Source organism: Pinus tabuliformis, chromosome 6, assembly GCF_031772625.1.
Source record: "Pinus tabuliformis cultivar Carrire ecotype Pingquan chromosome 6, CPIR1, whole genome shotgun sequence".
Lineage (NCBI taxonomy): Eukaryota > Viridiplantae > Streptophyta > Pinopsida > Pinales > Pinaceae > Pinus > Pinus tabuliformis.
In genome coordinates, this window is record NC_142292.1 from 212,638,999 (window position 1) to 212,665,627 (window position 26,629).

At 40.1% G+C, this 26,629-nt stretch overlaps 1 protein-coding gene across 5 annotated transcripts in view; it reads left to right on the top strand.

Annotated features, from left to right (window-relative positions):
- The window catches only part of LOC149258215 (deSI-like protein At4g17486), a 128,614-nt gene extending 102,207 nt beyond the window's left edge, over positions 1 to 26,407 (top strand). For 3 of the 5 annotated variants that reach the window (XM_089414915.1, XM_089414913.1, XM_089414924.1), the window contains 2 exons: positions 25,801 to 25,881; positions 25,990 to 26,407. In XM_089414915.1, the coding sequence (XP_089271041.1) occupies positions 25,801 to 25,881; positions 25,990 to 26,156 (248 nt within the window). In that variant the 3' untranslated portion in view covers positions 26,157 to 26,407. The remainder of the gene's footprint in view (positions 1 to 25,800; positions 25,882 to 25,989) is intronic. The other 2 variants (XM_089414920.1, XM_089414917.1) reach the window with 2 other exon arrangements.
- The last annotated feature ends 222 nt before the right edge of the window (positions 26,408 to 26,629 follow it).

Below are 26,629 nucleotides of genomic sequence, written 5' to 3' on the forward strand. Positions count from 1 at the left end.
CTCACACACACACACACACACACATATATATATATCTATGCATTTACACTATCGGAGGCGGAAATCATAGTTATATCCGAATACACTATCGGATCAGAGACATATGTATATATCGAAGTATAAAGGTAGATTATGTATATATCGGCGATATTGTTATCGACGGGTTCTACTATGAGCCATCACCCCAAACCCCCGACAGCGACATATATGTGCGGACTTGACGGAACATATAAGTTCGGTGCATAAACAATGAAGTCTGCCAAAAGTGTTCCGAAGCATGGTTTTAGTGTATTTCAGATTTTCGGGCTCTAAGCCTTGGCGCATAACATATATACATATATATTATATGATTGCGATATATGCCACGGACCCGATGGTCCGATTGTAACATGGCTTAATGATATATCACATCCACCCATCGCAATAATACCCAAAGGGCTGTCCTCATGCAAGCGCCGATTGCGATGAATGTTGCGGACCCAATGCAACATTGCAGTTTTGGTCTATTGTTATGTCGCATCCGACATATCGCAAGTGCTTAAGGCCTTGCTGCCCTGAAAGAGCTGATTGCAATTACACTGCGGACCGGATGCAGGTATTAATTTGGGCGTAATAAATTTTAAGTTTGCCCTTTAGAGTTTCGGTTAGATTTTCATAATTTTCCTGTGTATTTCAGTAATTGTATTGCACGGGGTTTTTAGGCCAAAAGGCCTATGATAACGGTTCTGATAGTTCAGGAGGCCTGAACGAAAGCTGATTGCGATTGCGATTGGGACGTGGCATGTCCGTTAAACAATAAAGTCCTGTGTATGCCTTTTATCATTGAAAAAAAGGGGCTCTGTTACAGTTTTATCATGCAACAATTTTTCTCTGGGTATTTGGTCCTAGCTATTAAATGAACGTGTCCCAGGAGTGTTGGTGAGCACGAAGAGAAAGGAAGCTACAATGAACGAAAACCCAGGAAGCCGAAGGGTAAGCTTGCGCAAAGGAAACCGAAAAGCCAAAGCAATGAAGAAGAGGGAAGCCAAAGGACAAGCCAGAGAAGAGGGAGCTGAAGCGAGTGTTGAGGAAGCCAAAGAGCCAGCGGAAAGAGGAAATCGACAGTCAGAGGCATCAGGAATGTATAAAACAAGAAAAACAGAGAACAAGGCTGTTGAACGTTGTTGAAATAAGTTGGAGGAAATAGAGGCAACTAGAGGGTCCAGCAGAATAGAAAAAGGGTCAAAGGATCAATAGGACAGGAGACAGTCAAAGGGGAGAAGTAGTCAGCATAGAAGCATTCACTGTGACAGTAAGAACATATGCTTGAACAAAAAGTTGGTTCTTATGCAGAGCTTAGTGCAACTAATAGTAGACTCAATAAAGCTGTGTGGAGACATTATCAGAGGTCATGAAGGCTATTGGAGACTCTGTGAGGACAATATGAAGAGTTGTAAAGACTCCTTTTGAGAAGACTAGTTGTCATTGATGCTGTAGCATGGAGACTATAGTGAAGCTATAAACAGACAGAACTCAGTAAAGAAGAGTTCTGAGAGCAGAACATTACTATCAAACATGCCTTGACAAGATTGGGTTGGAACCCTTAGGGTTGGTGCCTCAGAAGTAAGAAGGATTGGAGTCCTTGGGGTTGATGCCTCAGAAGTAAGAAGGATTGGAGTCCTTGGGGTTGATGCCTCAGAAGTAGGAAGTATTGGTGTCCTTGGGACAGGTGTCTCAGGAACTGGAAGGATTGAAGTCCTTGGGAGTTGGTGCTCCTAAGTCCAAGATTGTTGCCTTGGTGAAACAGAGTTGGAACTCTGGAGGTTGGAGCCTCACAAAAGTCCAAGTTGGTGCTTGGGAACTTATTGCAACCACTTATATATTGTATCTATTTTATTGCAAAGATGATATTAATAAAAGCATTGATACTTGTTGTTCTTGTGTTGTTCATCTTGTGTTCTGAATATAAATGTTTCAACTAGTAAAATAACAGTTGGAAAAAGAAATATTGATTCACCCCCCCGCTTAGTATTTCCAACATATGGAATATTGAAGTAAATGTCTTAAGCAAAGAACATGTTAACCTAAAATTAACAGTTGTTCTCTATTTCTACATAATTATAATTTGAATGCATACACAATAAACAATAATTTACAGATCCATAAATCTAAGGAGAAATAAACCCGCATAATGTAGATTTCGGATTTTAAGCATAATTTTACCATATATGTTGTGATGAATTATCCAGTGACATGTCCATGGTAGTTTACAGATCAACAACCCTGTTAGGTGTTTCCACCCCCCAAGGGAAGTGACATGTCCCAGGTTAGCTCATCAATCTTGAGATGTGTGATAATGATAGTCCTGGAATGGGAAGGACTTCAAGGTAGGTTCCACAACCATGAGACTGTCTAATGGGGGTCCATCACCCTGAGTGTAATAATGCAAGGAGGGAGCAATTGTGGTAGCATGAGTTACCCCTTTCCTCGGCTTGCGTTTCCCACGCCTTTGGTGCACCCTTTACTTTAATGATTTGCATTTATTTGGTGAATAGCTTAGGAGCCCAAGCTTGCCTTTATATATTTTCAATACCCCTTTAAGATGTAGCAGTTTTTCTCTCATTAAGGTTGGGAGATTCAAGAGTTCCTTTATTTGAGATGAAGCATTAAATGCTTGAGGAATTGGGTGATGGCTAATGAGGGAGGTAGAGCTCATGCTCGGCTTTTTCCCATGCGCTAAATATTGTCCCAACCATCTTTTGCATTTTACATTTTCTTTAACTGTGACTTTATATGCTTTTCTCTTCTAGTTGCATCAACCTTCAGGGCCAAGTTTTCGGGCCCTGACACATGGATGTGGATGAAAGGTGCCAATCACAATGTGAATGACCAATGACTACCAACTCGAAGAATGGAGATGGATTATTGGGAGAGATGGGAAGTGGTAAGTATGAATTACCTTGGACATGCTATATCAATCAATCCCTCCCCAGTTGTGCCCTTCCTAAAGCTTAAGGCCTTAGAGGAGGTCCCACTAGACTAGAGTCACAGACTAACCTTCCGAGTGAAGTGTGAAAACAATTGAGATTTGTCAATTATCTAGTTCTCCTCATGATCCATATCAATATGCCCATAACATTAAATGAAATTACATGTTTGCAAGAATGGTTAGAGTACTTGTTGATGGATGACCTTCCTTCAAGAAAAATGCCATATGGGAGAGAGATCTGGTTGGAGCAATACGTGGAGAATTCTAACATTGTGTTATATGTTGACCATCACGGGGTTGTTGGTTGGATCGCTGCCAAATGAGGAGAATAATTTTCCCAAGGGTTTACCCACTTTTTGGTGGGTAACAAACAACATTATACTTTGTCCAAATCACTAGGAAGCTTAAGAGAAGAGACACTAAACTAATGTACTTCAATTGCAACTAGTTACAACCCTTGAGGCACATTATTCCGTGCATATAATAGATCTGAAATAATTTTGCTATAGCAAAATTTACAACAGTAAATCTACACCTCGTGTCATCAAGATATATGCTAAACCATGTAACAATTTCAGCCCTATGTTAGGTGACACTGGCATGAACAATAGATGCTGAAAATTTCCTAATGAAGAAGACAACACAAGCTTAAAATCAAATATGCAAGTACGCAATTATTGGATAGCTGACCTTGTTTATTTATATACAAGAGATGAAATACATATATACTCAGAGCTCATTACATGCTAGTACAATTTTAGGCTTTCCAATTCCTAGTTAAGGAGGTCTATGGCAGTCACTCCTTAGCCCAAATTAGTTACTCCACCAAGAATCCTCAACAAGCTAGCATCATACAAGTCCTCCTTGGTTCATGCAAAATGTCCCCTTCTCTTCTCCTCTTGAATAAGCATTTCAATAGCACTAGGGTTTCGAATAATTTTCCCCGGTTTACCCACTTTTTGGTGGGTAACAAACAACATTATACTTGGTCCAAATCACTAGGAAGCTCAAGAGAAGAGACACTAAACAAATGTACTTCAATTGCAACAAGTTACAACCCTTGAGGCACATTATTCCATGCATATAATAGATCTAAAATAATTTCGCTTTAGCAAAATTTACAGCAGTGAATCTAAAATCTACACCTCGTGTCATCAAGATATATGCTAAACCATTTAACAATTTCAGCCCTATGTTAGGTGACACTGGCATGAACAATAGATGTTGAAAATTTCCTAATGAAGAAGACAACACAAGCTTAAAATCAAATATGCAAGTACACAATTATTGGATAGCTGACCTTGTTTATTTATATAGAAGAGATGAAACACATATATACTCAAAGCTCATTACACGCTAGTACAATTTCAGGGTTTCCAATTCCTAGTTAAGGAAGTCTCTAGCAATCACTCCTTACCCAAATTAGTTACTCCACCAAGAATCCTCAACAAGCTAGCACCATACAAGTCCTCCTTGGTTCATGCAAAATGTCCCCTTCTCTTCCCCTCTTGAATAAGCGTATTAATAGCTCTAGGGTTTCCAATATCCTAGACTTCTCTTACAAGAGTTGCAAGATACAATGTTATCTTTATCCCTCAAGGGTTTATCACAAACCCTAGATTTCTTTGCTCCTTAGGGTGAAACCCTAACCTTAGAATTTCCCTGGCACACCAAGACAAAGAGAGATAGTACAATGAGTACATAAGAGAGAGAAACTAGTGTGCTTTACGCCTCACATCTCTTGTACAAGTGTGTGATGAATGAATGTATGAAATGCCACTCTCTCTCCTCTATATATATGAGAGGTAAGTGAGGTCCACAATGTTAGTTTATTGATTTGGGGTAGCATCAGATAGGTATTCTAGTCTCTAAGGTGTCAGAGAGGCTAAGGAACACGAGATCTCCAAAACCCAGAAAAGGTTTCCAGAGAAAACACTTAAAAACTTCTCCATTAAATTAATTGATCAATAATTAAAAAGTTCCTAACTTCTAAGTAATTAATGAATATTAATTTGGGAAACTGACTTTTGCTCTAGAGACTTCTAGAAAGTGACTTGATGAAGTCTAAGGTGATCTGAGCCATCGATCACGATTAGATCTTGGCCGTTGATGCTCCAACAAGAGATTATAAGAGAAAGTCGATGGGATGGAGATAGATAGAGTTTACATAGTTGTGGAGCAAGGGAGCAATGTGATGTGAATTACCTAGTGCACAGTATTCAATGAGGGTAGGGTTGGAGCCAGGGAAGCATCAGTGAAAGAGTTTCAACAGAAGTCGGAGAGAGGATTTCCAGGGGAGATTTCCAGAGTCAGAGTGAGCACTGAATTCATCTGTAGGAAGGTCGTACTAGCTGGTACTAATTCTCCAGTGCATAGATCTAGGCAGCAAATTGTTTCCTAATTGTCGAGAATAAGTTCTGGAAGGTAGCGCGAGTTTTCCTAGTGCAAGTGCAGAATCACCAAAAGAGTGCAGGATCAGTCAGCTCGATATCCAGTTAGCCAATGCACATTTCCAGTAGCCAATGCACATTTCTAGTAGCCAATGCGTAGAGCATAAGGGAGTGCGAAGTACTAGAGGAGGCCGAGTTGGGTTTTTGCAGAGGAAACAATGTCTTTCCAAGTCAATCTGCCAGTTGGAGTATTGGAGAAGATTTTTCGGAGCTTTGCCAATGTTTGGGAAGAAGATTATTGTACTCTTTAGTTTTGTTGAAGAATAATAAAATAAACCCTCATATGTTACGCTGGTTTTCCCTTCGGGGTTTTTCCAAGGACTTTTAGTCCAAAATAATTATGTCAAATTTTTGTGTGTGCTTCTATTTCTCAGGTCCTTATTTTACTTCCACAACATATTTTTTTTGCGAAGAATACATCGGTGAGTTATTTGCTATTTTCCATAAACAAATAAACTGTATTCAGTTAGGAGAATAATTTCTAGTCGGTGCATTCAAGGAAATTTCACATGGAATCAAAGCAAAATTGATCAGATTAGAGGCTCAGAAGCGAGAAGAAGCGAGATCATGTAGTTTCAGAGGGAGATCTGAAGCACTTTCTCCAGATTTGGGTAGGCTAGGCTAGGGGTGCGAATTGCAGAGGCGGGAAATTTGATTTTGAGATCCAGTTAAGAGGAAAAGTGCGAATTGCCTCAGACCAGAGTTTGCAGGCTGTGCAATTGTTGGGAAGCAATTCCGGTGAGTAGATCAGTTGTTTTGTAGAGTAGATCTAGGCACAGAGGATTTGTAGCAAGGATTGCAGTTGTAGATCTGTGCAGGGTAGGAAGAGAAAAGCACATGGAAGGGAATTTCCAGAATTTCTTAGAAGGTTTCTTGTTCCAGGAGGAGCTCTGTAATTTCCAATAGTAGAAGGCCATAGCAGACTTTCCAGTTTAGCCAGTGCGTGCTTTAGGAGCAACATTACGTGTGCCGGATTCCGGAAAAGGACTTCCAAGAGCTAGAGTGAGTTGCCCAGTGGAGTAGCAGGTAGTGCAACTTGCAAGTACCGAAGAAGGATTTCCAAAGGTAGGTGAGAGTAGATATGTGCATTCCAGAGGGAGCGTGAGTGGCAAAAGGAAGGCCAAGCAAGAAGGAGAGGGAAATTTCCAATACTAGTCTCCAGTTTATTTGAGTTTCACAGAAATGGCCACAACACAACTCAGAGATCAGGATAGACTTGACAGAGCCTCTAACTTTGGCATTTGGAAAGCCAAAACATAGTTCCTATTGGATGAACATGGTTTGAAGGAGTTCGTGACAAATGTCATCACAAAACTAGCAGATCCACAACAACTGGCAACCTTCAAGAAAGAGATGGCCAAGACCAAGAGGATGGTTCTCGACGGGGTTCGAGATCATATCATCTCGTATATTGCAGAGAAGGCAACAATAAAGGACATGTGGGATGTTGTTGTAAAGCTATACCAGGATCCATATGAGAATCGTAAAATGATTCTTAAGGAGAAGCTGAGGACAACAAAGATGCAGAAGGGTAAGAGTGTAACTTCCTATCTCACTAGAATTCATGGTGTCTGAGATGAACTTGTAGTTGTAGGAGACAAACTAGAAGATAGTGAGCTAATGTGGACAACTCTAAATGGGTTTACCAAGCAATGACGAACCTTCGTTCAGGGAATCACTGGATGAGATAAGCTACCAAATTGGGAACGCCTATGGAGTGACTTCACTCAAGAAGAGCGAAGACTCAGTCTTGCTGAAAGTACTATAAGCGACAACAACAAGGGACTGAAAGTTGAGGAGGAAGAAGAAAATGTAGCCCTTGTAGGTAAAGGGAAGGCGAAGAAGTGTCCCAGCCAGGGACAAAACTCAAAAGGAGGCGAGAAAAAGAAGGGGGCCTTGCCGAAGATCAAATGCTTCGGATGTGGTGAATTTGGTCACTACGTCACTTAGTGTCCAAAGAGGAAGAAGGATAAGAAGGGGCAACAACAAACAACAACTTCGACAAAGATAAATGATTTGACCTCTAGACCTCTAGATTGGACGAATTCACATTGGTAGCAGCGATACCTCTAGATAGAGGAGGAGCATGATGCTTCAAAGACTATATGGGCAAGGTCCATGAATGAACAACATAAATTCTAGATCAGATGTAGTTGTTGTTCACATGGATCAGTACTTTTGCTATAGGGGCCCACAGTACAAAGTACTAGGAGGATTGAGATTGAGCAAGGTGCAGTCAGATCTTGAGGATAATGCAGAGCTGCTGCAGTTGCATAGATGATGAGCGAATAGCAGGGACAATTGGGCGCATTCAAGTGTTCAATAGACAATGCAGAGGTAGTTGCAAATAGATGACAGATGAGCACAGTTAGAATGCACAATTAGTTCCAAAATATCGGGTTTCAGTTGTAGAGGCAGATCTAGTTGAGGAGAAGCAGGTGCATAAGGTAGTTGCATAGTTGAGTAGTAGTGTTTCATGTAGGAGATTTCTCATCTAGAAATAGATTCTTTTTGTTTTAGAGATGAGATATGATACAGTAAGTTGTTGCAGCAGCAGTGCAGTGATAGCAGCTAAGCAGTGGCAACAATAGTGTGAGGCAGATCAGAGTATGCACAGTAGCATGATGGACAATGTTGACCAGATTGACTTCTTCACAGTGATTTCCAGTGACAGGTAGTCAGATCAATGTGATATGTGAAGAAAGGAGGTGCAACAGATGTTAGACATCAACAACGTGAGCAGTCCAGCTACAACATGTTCCCACAGAGCAACAAGTCGCAAATATACTCACGAAGGCTCTAAGGAGAGCCAAGTTCACCTATTCTAGAGAACATATGGGTGTAGTGGAGAACACCTTTCTCACTAAGATGGAGTGTTAGTTTATGGATTTGGGGTAGCATCGGACAATGTGAAAATTCCTAGTCCAAGGAACCCCTACTGCAACAAAAGCTGAATTTACTTCTCCTACTTGATTTTAATATACATTATCAAGCTATTTTATGAATATTGAAGTAAATTACTTTTGCAGCCTACACTACTTCAATATTTGATCACATGAAACAAAAAACTGAGCAAAGAACAAGATACATAGGACACAGTTATATTTGGACAAAATAGTGCTCGGAAAAACCCAATATGGGAAAACTGTTGTAGTAGCTCTGAGGGTTTTCTATTATTAAGCAGTAATTCTGAATACAATGTTGGATGCCCTCCTGGCAATCCAGTGACAAAGAAAATATAATGGTGAAAAACTGAGTGAGTTTTACCTCACTTCACCCGACAGATTTTGTCTGATTCGGCAGCAGAAATGGCTAACCCTGACTATCTTTGCGCTAGCCCCGCGTAGGCCCTGCGTCAACCTTACAAGCTCTTGTGACAGCGTCTGTGCTGTCTCTTCTGCCTCTGGAACTTCTGAGTCAACCTCTCTCGACTGTTTTGGCAGTTCCTCGACAGTTCCGCCTTTCTGCGTGAGGGCAACTTTTGCTTCTGCACTGACCTTTCTGGCTTTGTGTCAGGCCTGCGTGGGCCTAGACTGGCCCAGTGGCAGTCCTTCTAGCTGCTGTGCTGCCTCCACTAGCTTCTCTTCGCCTCTCTGTCAGTACTCCCGAACTATCCCTGCCCCTCTGCTGCAGAATGATCACTTAGTTCGAATTCTTAGCTTCCTAGCCCCAGAAATCGAACTCCAGATCAATTCGTTCTCTCCGTGTGTGTTTCTAAATGAACCCCAAGCCTCCTTATACTTTTCTCGTTGAGAGTTCAACGACCGAGATTAAGTCTCTAATCAATGACTAAGATTAAAACTTGACTTGATCTGCCTTCTAGATCATTCTCACCCATATTTGATTAATACCCATTAATACTTTAATTTTCCTAAGTTTAGACTTAGGAACCCCATTAAAAATATTAATTATTTTAATAAAATACAATCTAGGTGGAATTTCACCAAACGGTTTTTGGGTTTTTAGAACTCATGTGCCTTAGCCTCTCCACCAATTTTCATGGCTAGAGCACATCCGATGCTACCAAAAACTAACACTCCCTCTTAGCGAGGAATGTGCTCTAGCAACAATGTCCAATTGCATGCTGCTCTATTTCTGAAGCATCTCCTTTCCGCACTGTTGCTACCACCAACACTGTGCTGCTGCTGCTATTGTATTTCTGCCCATGACACTGCCACTGCCATTGCTGCATCTGTACTACAACTCCCTCTGCATCTGCTGCTAACATTGCCACTACTAGCTTTGCATTGCGTCTTCAGCATAATACCATGAATGTTGGAATCTGACTGCTACTAGTCTTTGACCCTCTGAGTCTTCTGCACTGCTGTTGACTTCTGCACTGTGCCATCTACACTACTGCCAACCTTGCTCTGTGTTGATCAGTCCTTGGTCTCAAGCTATTACATCTGTCTCTCCAAACAATCCATTGCATCATCTGACACTAAGTCCATCTCGCTACTGCTAAATCTTGGGCTCCTGTCGCAAGGAATTGATCCAAGAGGTGGACTCCTCAAGGATCCTACCCACATGTAGTCCTCTTGACTACAACTCAATATCGCCCCATTTCCCTCTTGGAGATGCGTGGGCACTCATGGAAAACTCAATTTCGTCAATTTTTGCTGGAGCAGCCTTAGGATCATGTTTCTCATTCTTATCCTTTTGCTTCAAAGGACATTGGGATGCAAAGTGGCCCATATCGCCACATCTGAAACATTTCACCTTCGAAATGTCCCTCTTTCGCTTCTGTTGTCCCTTTGATGCTAGAGGTGCGTTCTCCTCCTCCTCTTGGTCTTCGTGCCCCTCCCATTGTTGCCATTGAGGTTGACCTTTACTAGGTCCCTCCTTAATTCCTCCTGTTGAAGGGCTGCCCACATCTCCTCCCATGAAGGTAGTCTTTCCTTGCCCAATATACTTTGGACGAAGACTTGCCATTCATCCGAGACTCCATTCAGGGCCGTCCTTACCATCGCGGTAGATTGAGGAGTAGACCCCATTGCAGCAAGCTAGTCTCTGGTGTCCTGAAGACGTTGAAGATAGGAGTTAACTCCTTCTCCCTTCTGCATCAATGTCCGCTGCAACTTTTGTTCTAGGTACATCTTCCATTGTTCGGAAGAACCTTCATACAGTGAAGACAAAGCTTCCCACATCTCTCGGGTTGTATCTTTGCCCTGCAAGTGTGAGACCACATGATCTCGAACTCCATCGAGTATGAACCTCTTTGCCTTCCCCTGCTTGGCCTTGTACTTCTTCTTCTGATCATTGTTAGCGGGAACTTCCACAACACTTTTGATATAAGCTTCGAGATCGTACTCCTCCAGAACAGCTAAGATTCTGGTCTTCCATATGACATAGTTGGAAGCTCCTTCCAACCTGTCCTAATCTTTGAGCCCATGTGATGCCATCTCACCCAAACTATTGAATTGACTCCTCTAATCACTGCGTAGCAATGGTCCACTGCCCAACAAGTGAAAAATTCGAACTTTTGGCGAGAAAAGTCCTCTGAGGAGAAAATTCCCCTTCTATGTGTCTTCGCTCTTTTTCGACGGATTTCTGCCCCGACAGAAACTGCGCCCTTCAAGCACTGCACTAAGGCTCTGCGTCACTCCCTCTACCTCTGCAAACTCACGAACTGGAAATTGTACCTCTTTGTCGACTCTCTCAGAGAGAGATTTCCTCGAAATCTTTTGCTTTCCGACAAAGACTGTGCAATCTCTTCAAGGGGATTCGAATTGCTGCCAAATGTAGCTCTTGGCCTCTCTACTCAGCGCTGGATTTGCTCTTCCTGTTTCAAAATCAATGCTTTGATACCATGTGAAAATTCCTAGTCCAAGGAACTCCTACTGCAACAAAAATTGAATTTACTTCTCCTACTTGATTTTAATATACATTATCAAGTTATTTTCTGAATACTAAAGTAAATTACTTCTGCAGCCTACACTACTTTAATATTTGATTACATGAAACAGAAAACTAAGCAAAGAACAAGATACATAGGACAGTTATTTTTGGACAAAATAGTCCCCGGAAAAACCCAATTCGGGAAAACTGGTGCAGCAGCTCTGAGGGTTTTCTATTATTAAGCAGTAATTCTGAATACAATGCTGGATGCCCTAATGACAATCCAGAGTTAGAGAAAATATAATGGCAGAAAATTGAGTGAGTTTTACCTCACTTTACCCGACAGATTCCCGCTGATCCAACAGCAAAACTGGCTAACCCCGACTATCTTTGCGCTGGCCCTGCGTAGGCCCTATGTTAGCCTTATAGGCTTTGCGTCAGCTTTTGCGCTGTCTCTTCTGCCTCTGGAACTTTTGCGTCAACCTCTCCCGGCTGTTCTGACAGTTCCCCGACAGTTTTGGCTTTCTGCGTGAGGCAGCTTCTGCTTTTGCGCTGGCCCTTCTGGCTCTGCGTCAGGCCTGTGTGGGCCTAGACTGGCCCAACATCAGTGCTTCTAACTGCTGCGCTGCCTCCACTAGCTTCTCAACGCCTCTCTGTCAGTGTTCCCGAACTATCCTTGCCCCTCTGCTGTAGAATGATCACTTAGTTCGAATTCTCTGCTTCTTAGCCCAGAAATTGAACCTCAGATCAATTCGTTCTCTGTGTGTGTGTTTCTAAATGAACCCCAAGCCTCCTTCTTATACTTTTCTCATTGAGACTTCAACGATCTAAATTAAGTCCCTAATCAACGACTAAGATTAAAACTTGACTTGATCCGCCTTCTAGATCATTCTCACCCATATTTGATTAATAATACTTTGATTTTCCCAAGTTTAGACTTAGGAACCCCATTAAAAATATTAATTATTATAATAAAATACAATCTCGGTGGAATTTCACCAAACAGTTTTTGGGTTCTTTAGAACTCATGTGCCTTAGCCTCTCCACCAATTTTCATGGCTAGAGCACATCCAATGCTACCAAAAACTAATAGACATGTGTTCTAGTCTCTAAGGTGTCAGAGAGGCTAAGGAACACAAAATCTCCAAAACCCAGAAAAGATTTCGAGAGAAAACACTTAGAAACCTCTCAATTAAATTAATTGATCAATAATTAAAAGGTTCCTAAGTCTAACTTAGGAAAATTGATTAATTAATGGGTACTAATTTGGGAAATCAACTTTTGCTCTAGAGACTTCTAGAAAGTGACTAGATGAAGTCTTAGATGATCTAAGCCATTGATCATGATTAGATCTTCTCGCCATTGATGCTCCAACGAGAGATTAAAAGAGCAAGTCAATGGGATGGAGATAGACAAAGTTTACACAGTTGTGGAGCAAGGGAGCAAGGCAATGCAAATTACCCAGTGCACAGTGCTCAATGAGGGTAGAGACCGAGCCAGGGAAGCATCAGTGAAAGGGTTTCAACAGAATTCAGATAGAGGATTTCCAGGGGAGATTTCCACAAAGATTTCCAGAGTCAGAGTGAGGGCCGAATTCATCTGCAGGAAGGTCATACTAGTTGGTATGAATTCTCCAGTGTGCAAATCTGGGCAGCAGATCATTTTCCAGTTTTCGGGAATCAGTTCCGGAAGGTAGAGCAAGTTTTCCTAGTGCAAGTGTAGGATTTCCAAAGGAGTGAAGGATCAGTCAGCTCGAAATCCAATTAGCCAGTGCACAAAGCAGAAGGGAGTGTGAATTATTGGAGGAGGCCGAGTTGGGTTTTGCAGAGGAAACAATGAGTTTGCAGGTTGATTTGCCAGTTGGAGTAGTGGAAAAAATATTCCGGAGCTTTGCTAGTGTTTGGCAAGCAGATTATTGTACTCTAATTTTGCTGAAGAATAGTAAAATAAACCCTAATCTGTTGCACTGGTTCTTCCCTTGTGTTTGGTATGCCTTGATTAATGGACATTTGATCTGGACTCTAACCTCTCTTCTAGGTTGAAGGTATGTCTTTGATATTTGATTTTATATGTTAATAATTTATTTCTGACAGGATCAGATCATCTCATCACTCAGTGCCAAAGAGAGTTTACTAGAAGTATAATAGAGAGATGATGAGGACTTTCTTGAAGTATGTTGTCAGAGGCTTGGCATGATGGATTACACTAAACTAGACTTTTAGTCCAAAATAATTGTGTCAAATTTTTATGTGTGTTCTTCTATTTCTCAGTTCCTTATTTTACTTCCACATCATATTTTTATTATGAAGAATGCATCAGTGAGTTATTTGCTATTTGACATAAACAAATAAATTATATTCAGTTAGGAGAATAATTTCCAGTCGACGCATTCAAGGAAATTTCACACATGTAACCTATCCAATGAGAAGATAGGCTCACATATGAAGCGCTCCCTCTACAAGTGACACCTGTCAAGCTCTAAGGTGAAGACATCTAACAAGCAAGGCTCCAAGGCAAGAACACTCCTTAAGAGGGTACAATGCTCCACCTCCACAAGTCTCCAAAGCTCCAATGCTCCTCCTAAGATATGTGCTCCTTTGGGTACACAGACTTGCATGATAATTTCCTCAATCCAAGTATTCTCATGTGAAGCACAAGCCTTCACGCAAGCAACCAAGTATGCCCATGAGCCTTGGGAGGCAGCTCAATTGTCGATCCTTGTGATAATGAAGTGTTATGTACCAAGAGATTCAAGATTCAAATCCCCTCGATTTAGCCATGTCTACGGAAGGGGTATATGTAGGCATCTAAGATTATAAAGGTTATAGTGGTAGCAGTCAAAATTGAACCCGTGTCATGCGAGCATGAAACTAGCCCAATTGCCGATTTGTCTAGTCATAAAAGAAAAAAAACCAAGTATGCCCATGAATTCTAGGGCACAATGCCTTCCACTAGGATGCCCAATGCCCCTCCTTCAAGGCAAGTCTTCCTCCAAGCAAGCCACTCACTCTCCATGTTTGCATCATGAAAAATGTCATCTTGCAATCTAGGTCTCCAATGCTCCAAGGAAGAATGATACGTCCAACAATCAATGTGCAAGCCACCTCACATGTGTGTGTCCATCACGTAACAATTAAGGGTTGTTCATACACCATGAACCCCACATCACATGAAGCATCCTTGAGAATGGTGTAAACACTTTTGGACTAACCCTGAAAGCTAACATTATGTGTGAGGATTTCCAAGGGAGATTTCCACTGTCAGAGAGGGCCGAATTCATCTGCAGGAAGGTCATACTAGTTGGTATGAATTCTCTAGTGTGCAGATCTGGGTAGTAGATTGTTTTCCAGTTTTCGGGAATCAGTTCCGGAAGGTAGAGCGAGTTTTCCTAGTGCGAGTGCAGGATTTCCAAAGGAGTGAAGGATCAGTCAGCTCGAGATCCAATTAGCCAGTGCACAACGCAGAAGGGAGTGCGAATTATTGGAGGAGGTCGAGTTGGGCTTTTGTAGAGGAAACAATGAGTTTGCAGGTTGATCTGCTAGTTGGAGTAGTGGAGAAAATATTCCGGAACTTTGCCAGTGTTTGGCAAGCAAATTATTGTACTCTCTAATTTTGTTGAAGAATATTAAAATAAAACCTCATCTGCTGCACTGGTTTTCCCTTCGAGGTTTTTCTGGGGATTTTTAGTCCAAAATAATTGTGTCAAATTTTTATGTGTGTTCTTCTATTTCTCAGTTCCTTATTTTACTTCCACATCGTATTTTTATTATGAAGAATGCATCAGTGAGTTATTTGCTATTTGACATAAACATAAAAATTGTATTCAGTTAGGAGAATAATTTCCAGTCGACGCATTCAAGGAAATTTCACCCACATGTAACCTATCCAATGAGAAGATAGGCCCACATATGAAACGCTCCCTCTACAAGTGACACCTGTCAAGCTCTAAGGTGAAGACATCTAACAAGCAAGGCTCCAAGGCAAGAACACTCCTTAAGAGGGTACAATGCTCCACCTACACAAGTCTCCAAAGCTCCTATGCTCCTCCTAAGATATGTGCTCCTTTGGGTCCACAGACTTGCATGATCATTCCCTCAATCCAAGTATTCTCAAGTGAAGCACAAGCCTTCATGCAAGCAACCAAGTATGCCCATGAGCCCTTGGGGGGCAGCTCAATTGGCGATCCTTGTGATAATGAAGTGTTATGTACCAAGAGATTCAAGATTCAAATCCCCTCGATTTAGCCGTGTCTACGGAAGGGGCGTATGTAGGCATCTAAGATTCTAAAGGTTATAGTGGTAGTAGTCAAAATTGAACCTGTGTCATGCGAGCATGAAACCGGCCCAATTGCCAATTCATCTAGTCATAAAAGAAAGAAAACCAAGTATGCCCATGAATTCTAGGGCACAATGCCTTCCACTAGGATGCCCAATGCCCCTCCTTCAAGGCAAGTCTTCCTCCAGGCAAGCCAACCACTCTCCATGTTTGCATCATGCAAAATGTCATCGTGCAATCTTGGTCTCCAATGCTCCAAGGAAAAATAATACGTAGAGCATTCACTCAAGGTCCAACAATCAATGAGCAAGCCACCTCACATGTGTGTGTCCATCACGTAACAATTAAGGGTTGTTCATACACCATGAACCCCACATCACATGAAGCATCCCTGAGAATGGTGTAAACACTTTTGGACTGACCCTGAAAGCTAACATTATGTGTGAGGATTTCCAGGGGAGATTTCCATAGAGATTTCCAGAGTCAGATTGAGGGCCGAATTCATCTGCAGGAAGGTCATACTAGTTGGTATGAATTCTCTAGTGTGCAGATCTGGGCAACAGATTGTTTTCCAGTTTTCAGGAATCAGTTTCAGAAGGTAGAGCAAGTTTTCCTAGTGCGAGTGCAGGATTTCCAAAGGAGTGAAGGATCTGTTAGCTCGAGATCCAATTAGCCAGTGCACAAAGCAGAATGGAGTGCGAATTATTGGAGGAGGCTTAGTTGGGATTTTGTAGAGGAAACAATGAGTTTGCAGGTTGATCTGCTAGTTGGAGTAGTGGAGAAAATATTCCGGAGCTTTGCCAGTGTTTGGCAAGCAGATTATTGTACTCTCTAATTTCGCTAAAGAATAGTAAAATAAACCCTCATCGGCTGCACTGGTTTTCCCTTCGAGTTTTTCCTGAGGACTTTTAGTCCAAAATAATTGTGTCAACTTTTTATGTGTGTTCTATTATTTCTCAGTTCCTTATTTTACTTCCACATCGTATTTTTATTATGAAGAATGCATTAGTGAGTTATTTGCTATTTGCCATAGACAAATAAATTGTATTCAGTTTGGAGAATAATTTCCAGTCGACGCATTCAAGGAAATTTCACACACATGTAACCTATCCAATGAGAAGATAGGCCCACATATGAAGCGCTCCCTCTACAAGTGACACCTGTCAAGCTCTAAGGTGAAGACATCTAACAAGCAATTCACAAGCAAGGCTCCAAGGCATGAACACTCCTTAAGAGGGTACAATGCTCCACCTCCACAAGTCTCCAAAGCTCCAATGCTCCTCCTAAGATATGTGCTCCTTTGGGTCCACAGACCTGCATGATCATTCCCTCAATCCAAGTATTCTCAAGTGGAGCACAAGCCTTCATGCAAGCAATCAAGTTTGCTCATGAGCCCTTGGGGGGCAGCTCAATTGGCGATCCTTGTGATAATGAAGTGTTATGTACTAAGAGATTCAAGATTCAAATCCCTTCAATTTAGCCATGTCTACTGAAGGGGCATATGTAGGCATCTAAGATTCTAAAGGTTATAGTGGTAGCAGTCAAAATTGAACCCGTGTCATGCGAGCATGAAACCAGTCCAATTGCTGATTCCTCTAGTCATAAAAGAAAAAAGCCCAAGTATGCCCATGAATTCTAGGGCACAATGCCTTCCACTAGGATGCCCAATGCCCCTCCTTCAAGGCAAGTCTTCCTCCAAGCAAGCCACTCAATCATGCAAATTGTCATCGTGCAATCTAGGTCTCCAATGCTCCAAGGAAGAATGATACATAGAGCATTCACACAAGGTCCAACAATCAATGAGCAAGCCACCTCACATGTGTGTGTCCATCACGTAACAATTAAGGGTTGTTCATACACCACGAACCCCACATCACATGAAGCATCCCTGAAATAGTGTAAACACTTTTGGACTGACCCTGAAAGCTAACATTATGTGTGTGGAGTGCAGTGCAATCCTTACATGTTCAACCACTACCTTTGGGAGTTCCCATGGCAACCTTAGGGGCCAGATGCCCTCATGGGAATTGAACCCTGATCATTGCTGAAAAGACTGCATTTCTCAGTCATAGATCCAACCCCATTGGGCTAAAATGTAGGGAACTTTTCAGGGATCTTGTTTAAACTTTATACTCCAAGATGCTTAAGAATGTAATTATTACTTTATTTTAGACATATGAATCTATTTGATGGAAGAATCCTACATACACCACAGTCAAAATACTTCTTGGTGAATTCAGGCTCTATATTTATACGACTGGTTTCCTTCATGTTTTATGCACTTCTCAATGTTTGAGCTGAATGCATTGCCTGACTTTATTTTTCACTAAGTACAAAACTTACAGTTTCTACAATAATCACAATTCTTTCAAGGTCAATAGAACAGGATTGACTCCAACTAGCAAGAGTAGAAGGTCTTCAAAGCCTTTATGAGTCCCCTTTGAAACATTGCAAGACAGAAGGAGAATCCAAATTTAGTATGTAACTGGAACAATAGCTAAATCTGAAAATTCCTTCGATTATGCTACATTAGAAATTAAAAGAAATTGCAAATTTGTCCACTCCCATGGAATTTACAGAATTTCAGTGAACTTATCTTGTATGTTCTATTAATGGAAGGTTCAGTGAAAGCATAGCAAGCATTTCCACTCCTTCATGGACAGTGTTCCAGTGATATTTTTCACAAGCACTATTGATTTATAAAATGTTTTTTTTACCATCCACTCAGATCATCATGGCCTCTCCAACAATGCTGTGAAGTTTTTGGTCAAGGATTTATGCTTTAGCAATTTCCAAGTTCAGTTAAATTTATCTTATATTTGTCCAAGTAGTTGTTTGTTGTTAACTATCTTCTATTGGAGGTAGATCATCATGGCCTCTCCAACTATGCTGCAAAGTTTTGGTTGAGGATTTATATTTTAGCAATTTCTAAGTTCAGTTAACTTTCTCTTATATTTGTCGAAATAGTTGTAGTTTTGTTTGTTGGTAACTCTCTTCTATTGGAGGTAGATTGTGTTTTAAGTTGAAAGAATATTTGTCTTTAACCTTGTTGTCATTGCATAGTTTCCATATCTGTTATTCCCCAAAGGTTTATTGCTGCAGTTAGTTGACTACATCTAAAATATCTGAGGCAGGGTTGTAGGAATCAAAAATAGAAATTTGAATTTTGCATTAACTGTAGTGATTCAAATTCCTCAAATGGGTGTGTTGCACAAAATGTCTAGGCAGCGCGACAACGCTTAGAGTAAGGGCTGTCACTTTTAAATCCTTACTCCGTTTAGACTCTCTCCTAGACAAGTCAAGGGGGGTAGTCCCTAGGTAAATGGATGAGAAAGCCTATGGATCACGAGCTTTAGGAGATTTTAAAGATGGACAACTTGATGAATCTAGATGATTAAAACAGATTGATAGATTAAACGCCAAAACAAGACACGACCACAAGATAGAAATAATTTTAGACCAGTGCCTTCGAGATTTGAATTAACCATCAATAAAACAAGTTACCCAAAACGATTTTCAATATGTGACGAAAAGTGATGATAATCCATATAAATGCCCAACACTGTAGCATGCAAGAGAATTCCAGATTAAAAATGATTACTGTTAGTGACAAGATCTAGAACAGTCAATATGATTTATCGCGCCTTGACCATAGAAAAATCATGAGAATTGCATTTAATGACCAAAAGACACTAAGGAAATTTAGATGAAATTTTTTTAATTTATTCCTTAGGAACTTAATTTAATCGAAGGGTAAAAAAAACAAAATTTTTAATGGGCCATAGGCCACATTAAAAATTCTAGAGTTTAAGCAAAAAGAAACCCCTCAATTTTATTTTAAATCCTTAGACACAAAACATTTTGAGATTTTCTTGATCTTTTTTAATGTTTTAAAATTTTATATTTTTTTAAAATGTTTTTGGAATTTTTAAAACTTTTTTAATGTTTTTTTTTGGAAGACTTTTATATAAAAATAAAAATAAAATAAAATGAAATTAATTTTTTTTTTAAATTTAAAAGGTTTTTAAATGGGTTTTTAGATTTTAGAAAAAGAAACAAAAACCAAATCGAAATTTTTTATTTTTTAAAGAACCAAACTAAAAGGAAATAGAATTGAATTTTGTTGTTGATTAAAAGAAATGCTATCAGAATATATGAAACCAACGCTAACCCTAACCTGGATATACAAAACAAAACTAAACTAACAAAAAAAAAAGTTGAAGTGTGTGCAGGTGAAGGTAGCAGCAGAAGAGGGAAAGCGTGAGAGTTCGAGGCTGCAGCTACGAGCTTGAAGGAAATAATGAGGAGCGGATTGAAGAGCTCCACGCTGCAAGTCAAGGAGAGGAAGGGATGCAACAGAAGGGGAGCACGCTGGCAAGGGAAAGGCTGTGGATGAGGCTGCGTTTGCATGAGGAGCAGAAGCCGCGGACGGAAGGGATCGAGCTGCGGATGGGAGAGCTGGAGGGCTTTCACGCAGGGTTTGTATGGTTTGATCGCAGTGAAAGAGGAGCAACGATGAGGGTTTGAACTTTGGACAGTTGCGAGAGAAGGGGATTTGATTTGCAGTAGGGGGAGAGGAGCTGAAATTCCAGAAAACCCCAGGACAACATACAAAATCAGAATTTTCTGCTAGAAAAATGACCTTAGGCCACAGAAAGACTGAAAACCCAGGCAGCAGATAGGAGAACTTCCACCAGAACCTCTAAATATTTTCCAGAAATATTAATAAATTTTTTAACTCTCTCTGCTTCAGATTTCTTTGAAACCCTTAAAAATTTCAGATTTTAAAAATTTAAAACTCTTGGATTGCAAAATCTCTGGACAGAAACCCTGCGAAGATGATGCTAATGGACTTCCAGAGATCCAGATCTTACCCTCCGGGGCCTAGATTTGGACTCTGCACAGCTTTCAGCTTCAGATCTGCAGCTGCAATACAACAAAAAAAAACACCCAAACGATATACACAATGACCCAAAAACACTAAAACCCTGAAAACCAAAGTCAAAAAACCAAAATTAATTATAGATCTATGTACAAAAATGGTAGATCTATCAGATCTAGGGAGTGTGAGTCCGACTCCACTCCCAGATTTGATGATCTGTGGCTCTCAACAGCCAGATCTAACGATTTAGCACAGAAAAATTAAAATTTTTTGAATTTTAGAGGAGGTACTAAGCTTGAAACCCTTCATGCATCACCCATAAAAATAATATCTTATGATAAGCTCGGGATCAAATTCAAATTGGGCTCTTCAAAAAACACGGATCGGGAGTTGGCTGGTTCAGCCGAGAACTTCCCGAATGCTCGATGATCTGATAATCAAGGATTTTCCTGCAAAACTCAATTCAACCGTCAATCATAGAGCGAGAGAACAATAATAAAATTCAGATCTAATAGAGATACCTGCTATTATATTCAAAACTTAAATTACCATTCAAACCCCAGCGACTGAGCAAGATACCTGTACTCAAATCGCTCTTCAGAAAGCTATATCAATGGCCAAAAAGAAATATATGCATGAAAATAATACATCTTACAGCATTTCCATGAAGAGTAACACCAGCAGAAGTTAACCCCAAAGTTTTTCTTTATTGCACATAAAAAAATTACAAGAGAGAGCTTTTCGCTTAGTACACGATCAAAAGATCGGATAATCTCAACTGACAACTGACCCCCTATTTAAAGATAAATTTCCCAACGGCTAGTTCGAGTGATCTTTGTCAAAATGATCTTGACCGTTGATTAGGATCAAAATTTCTTTTAATCTCATCCGTCGAAATTTTAAATATTGAGGAAATTTCGAATTTTTCAATTAAATGCATATTAATATATTCAAAAATTAAAATTTTGCATTTATTTCCTCAAAACTTTGACTTTGACTTAACACCAGGGACCTAAGACATAAAATTTAGCAAAATAATCAACTAACCTTAGTTCCTGGACCAGTTAAGATTTAATTTTTTAAAGGACCCACAAATTTTACCTCTGGAAATTTTAAATTTACCGAGGACTAAATTATTTTTCTAACCCTCAAGACATTTTACATCATGATTTTTACATTTTTACATCTCAAGGGGGAAAACCCATTTGAATAAGGCCCTCACAAACTACCCAGTTCTGCGACACAAATATAATCTAGTAGATCAAGCAATTTGTAATAAAATAACCTAACCAAATAGTTAGGATTATTCCCAAATCACTTTTACATAGACTCAATCTAGCACACTAGGACTCCCTAACATTCTGGTGACAAAATCCATTCCGGCTTTGGGGTAAGGCTGAAGGAAAACTCTGTCGATCATGGATCGGTGAGACAAAAAACCTTCCGGAATGTAGATCGTCATCAAAAAATTAGGTTTACCTAGGCAATTACATACACGACACGGATCTGCTGAGATTATTTACAATTTACACATGCAGAAAGGGTTTACAATATAACATGATCAGGCTGATGATGATAGTCGAACGGCACGGACACGTTGATCAAGCGCTATCCCTTTTGCGAAAAAAAGGGGGTGTACTGCTATGGGTCGTTGACACGTAGTGGTCAACATCTGGCTCTACTTGGGGACACGTTGCTGCACTGTAGGAATGTGAGAATCCAGAATCTGCATCCACGCAACACACAACAAAACATAAGTAGCGTCCATCCAAAAATCATCATATAACATTAAGCACAAGAAAGATATAAGCTCTTCATTTATTAACTATCTAGTAACATGAAAAGTAAATCTAATCCTAAGACAGAAATGAAATGCTGAAATGACAAGGTGTAGGGTTAGAAATATAATACAGAGGATGCCCCATGGCATCAGATGTTATCTTTGAAGAATAGCTTGAGCATTTGGCCATTCGTAGGTAAGTCAAGTGGTTCACCATCCAATCTGCTCAAGTGGAATGAATTTGGCCCAGCAATGTCTCGAATAATGTATGGTCCCAGCCACAAACTGTCAAATTTCGTATGTTTTCTCGGTTTTTCATTCTTGCGATTCTAAAGGAGCACCATATCTCCAACCTGCAAAGATCTAGATCGAGATGATTTATCAAAGCTTTTCTTAATGTTAGATTGACTTTTACATATATTATCAAAAGCTACCCTACGAGTTTCATCCAACTCCACAATTTGATCAATTCTATTTTGAACAACATCTTTATTAGTGGAGAATTGCTGAAGGAGTTGATAAGCTGGCAATTTTAGGTGCATAGGTAAAGTTACATCCAAGCCATAAACCAATTCAAAGGGACTTTTACCAGCAGCTTTCTTTTTAGTAATCCTATCTGCCCATAAAGCATACTTGATTTTGCTATTCCAAACCCGCTTATTATCTCCTACTATCTTCTTGATAATGGTTATGAGATTTTTATTACTTGATTCAGCAAGTCCATTACCCTGAGGATAGTAATTTGATGAATGAGATAAGACAATGCCATACTTGAAACAAAAAGATGAAAATACTGAAGAACTAAAAGCGTTGGCATTATCAACAGTGATCTTAGCAGGGACACCAAATCTAGTATGATATTATTTTCAATGAAATCCATTATGACCTTTTTAGTGGCATTCATAGCAGGGATGGCTTCAACCCATTTAGTGAAGTAATCAGTAGCAGTCAAAATCCATGAGTAGCCATTGCTAGAATTTTCATGAAACTTCCCAATGAAGTCCAGACCCCAATGCTGAAAAGGTGCCTCCACAACGACAGGTTGTAAGGGCAGGGTAACAAGCTTCTGTTTCCCAATGAATATTTGGCAGGCTTGATAACTCCTAACAAACTTATGCACATCAGAAAAAATCGAAGGCCAATAATAACCAACTCTTAGAAGTCCAGACCCCAATGCCGAAAAGGTGCCTCCACAACGACAGGTTGTAAGGGCAGGGCAACAAGCTTCTGTTTCCCAGTGAACAGTTGGCAGGCTTGATAACTCCTAACAAACTTATGCACATCAGAAAAAATCGAAGGCCAATAATAACCAACTCTTAGAATTTTGTGGGCAGCGTTTGGAAATATTGAGGGCAGACAGAGAGGGATGGATGACTGTGGGAGAAGGGAAAGTTGCGGGTAGAGAGAAGATAGCGAGGAATGGAGGGATGGTAACACGCTGGGAAAGGATAGCGGATCTGGAGCAGAGAGGGAGAGTAGAAGGAATACACAGGTTGATGGATAATGTGGAGTGAGGGTTTGTTCAAGCAAATCTGAACCAGAAGGATTTAAAATTTTTTAAGATTTCTAGAGAATTTTGAGGGTTTTTTGGGCCATCTGTCTGCTGCTGCCCAGGGTTTCATTTTTGTTGCAGGAAAATTTCGGAATTCTTTTAAGCAAGTTGTGTGAAGCCATTGTTTGTATCACTGCCCTTTGTGATTTTCCTCCAGATCAGCGTGCCACTCATTCGCTGCTCCTTATCTCTCCATCTGCCCGAAATACCCACGCAGCCAAAACACCTATCCTTCCTCTCTACGCTGCCCGTATTCTCCTTCTGCTGCATTCAGTCTTCAAACCCTCACTCATCATAGCTGCTCCTACCTCCACCTGATCCCCAGCTCCCCTCGCTTGAGCTCCTCTCTTCCCCGTAGTCCTTCTCTCCCCTGCGTTCTTCGCACGCAATTGCCCATTCGACGTCTCCTTGTTGTTGTCGTTGATTCCTTCAACCTACACACGAAAGCTACTTTCAAACTCTAGACTTGTGTATTTTCCTTCCATCGCTGCCTACTCTCTCGCGTTCCTTCGCTGCCATCGTTTCCCTTCAACTCTCACGCGACTCCATACCTTGGTCCTTCTTCCGCCGTTGAGCTCTCTTTCTACTTGCTGTCGAGCATCCCTCCGCAAACCTGCATTCACATCTATAACAAAACATTACGACCTTTTTTGTGTGGTTAGCATATTCATAATATTTTTTATGATTTAGGGTTAGACATCTGTTGGTCTTATTTTGTTTTTTAGTTTAGAATTTTATTTTGTTTATATTCCTTAGGTTAGGTTTCATTAAAAGGAATAAATTCCGATTTAGTTCTGTTTCATTCAAAAAAAAAAAAACTAAGCTAAACTTTTATAAGGACTAATTGAAAATTCCTTTGGGTGACTTCTTGTGCTAAGGACAAGATATAGAGAAAATTTTTGTGGTATTAACATTTTCATGCGCTTAAATTTTTTATATCTGAAGATTAATTATTTGAAAGTGATAAATTTCCTGGATTTGGGATTCTAAGCATAATCATTTTAATTCTAGGATTGGAACTGGTTAGCTTTTAAATTGTGCATCTAGTGAAATTGATCATTTTGCTTGAATTATTTGATGCTTGTTACATGTTAGATATTTTGCAAATTTTTTCAAGTAATCATTAATTACTTCATAAGCAACAGCTAATTAATTACTTTGGGTTGTTAACTCCATAAGGCACTGGTATTTTTCTAATCAAATTCTAAGTCTCGCTAGGCCTTAATCAAGTATTCGATTGCTTTGCTGTGTCTCCCGAACCGGCTGACTACTAGCTGGTTCTCCTTTATCCCATAGGATCTACCCCCCTTAGCCTGCTATAGGGAGACGGCTTAAACGGAGAGATAGGGGATCAGGGTGACAGCCCCCGATCTGAGCATTGTCGCGGTGCCTAGACACTCTGTGCGACAACACAATCTGCGTGACAACAAGGTGAATCTAAAATTCAATTATAAGTAACACCTAATAACTAAGTATTCAAATACCCTATGACTGTTCATTTCCAGTATGTGTGACACCTCACCTACTTGCGTGGCATTATTACACACACTATCTACCATCACATTAATTTATATACATTGGTCACTTGTAGTAAACATTGAGCAGTAAATACACGCATTTCCAGTCATGGAACACACACATGCTATCACACAATATTCATGCTTCTCATAGTGTTTCTATGACACTAACCTTATAAAGATTGCTTAATGCTGTGGGATCTGATGGGAAAGTCGATATTGCTCTTTCTTCAGGAAAAACCGTACTTATTTTTGGTCCAACCTTGCTTTCATCAATCTTGTTTGAAGTTTCTTTATGAGAAAACGACAAATTCATTGCATAAATTGCTTTGATTTCTAATAGTATTTTTTCTGCAATGAAACAAACCTTAGTACATTTGACTTTAAATGGAGCAAACATGAATTACTTCAGAACTTCACCAACAAATTTTGATTCCCCATTTTAGATATTTCCTCCCTAGACCTTATATCCATATAGAACTGACATGACCAAGATATCAAATAATAATGTGTTTTATTTTTATTCCATTAATTTCAGGTTCCTTCTGCAACTGTTTGTTGCCAGAAAGTATTCAGGTAACAGCTGTAAGGCATACGCCAGAATATCAAGGGTTGTCAGGTGAGTAAGTAACTTTGAAATAGAAGAAATAACTTTTAAATTAATGTCTTGAATAAGTAAAGACATTTCATTGCTTAGACGATCGATGTTGTAATTCCTTGATCAAAGTTTGTGCTGTAGAAGATGGGTCAGAATCCAGATCAACTGAAGGCGAAATAGAGAGTGATGGGGAGCAAGATCATCATCTGCTAATTCCTTCCAATGGAGAGGCTGACTCTATTGAAAGGGAAGCGTTATGGGAAACACCCTTGAAGCATATCAAGGAGATCTTGTAAATTTATACCCCGAGCATGTGTTTGCAGTTCATTAGGGAATACAGTATATTCTTTCTGGTTCGTAATCTTTCTGCTGCTCCGTTTCTTCTATACTGAAGTTAGTGCATATCAATTACTTGGTATGGCCTTATTTTCATGGTAAAGCTATTACTTGGGTCAAGTTTCACAGCACTGCAGCTTGTTCCATTTCTTATGAGAGCCAGGGTTATTTTTTCTTATTATTTTCAATAAGCAATGGCCTTTTTCCGTCACCAGCTCTTGATTTCCAGTAGGTAGTTTACCGTCACATTTGTGGCTGAAAACAACTAGTTCTGTTAGATTGAATTCATCTGCAGTGTGTTTACTTTCAATGAAAAATCATGGGTTTTGGAAGAAGAAATGAAGGAATATTGCACGAAGAGGCAGTGCTAAACCCCTATGTTTGATCCTTTTTGTCAGATGACATTGTGCGGGGTGGGTATTGCTGCTTGCAT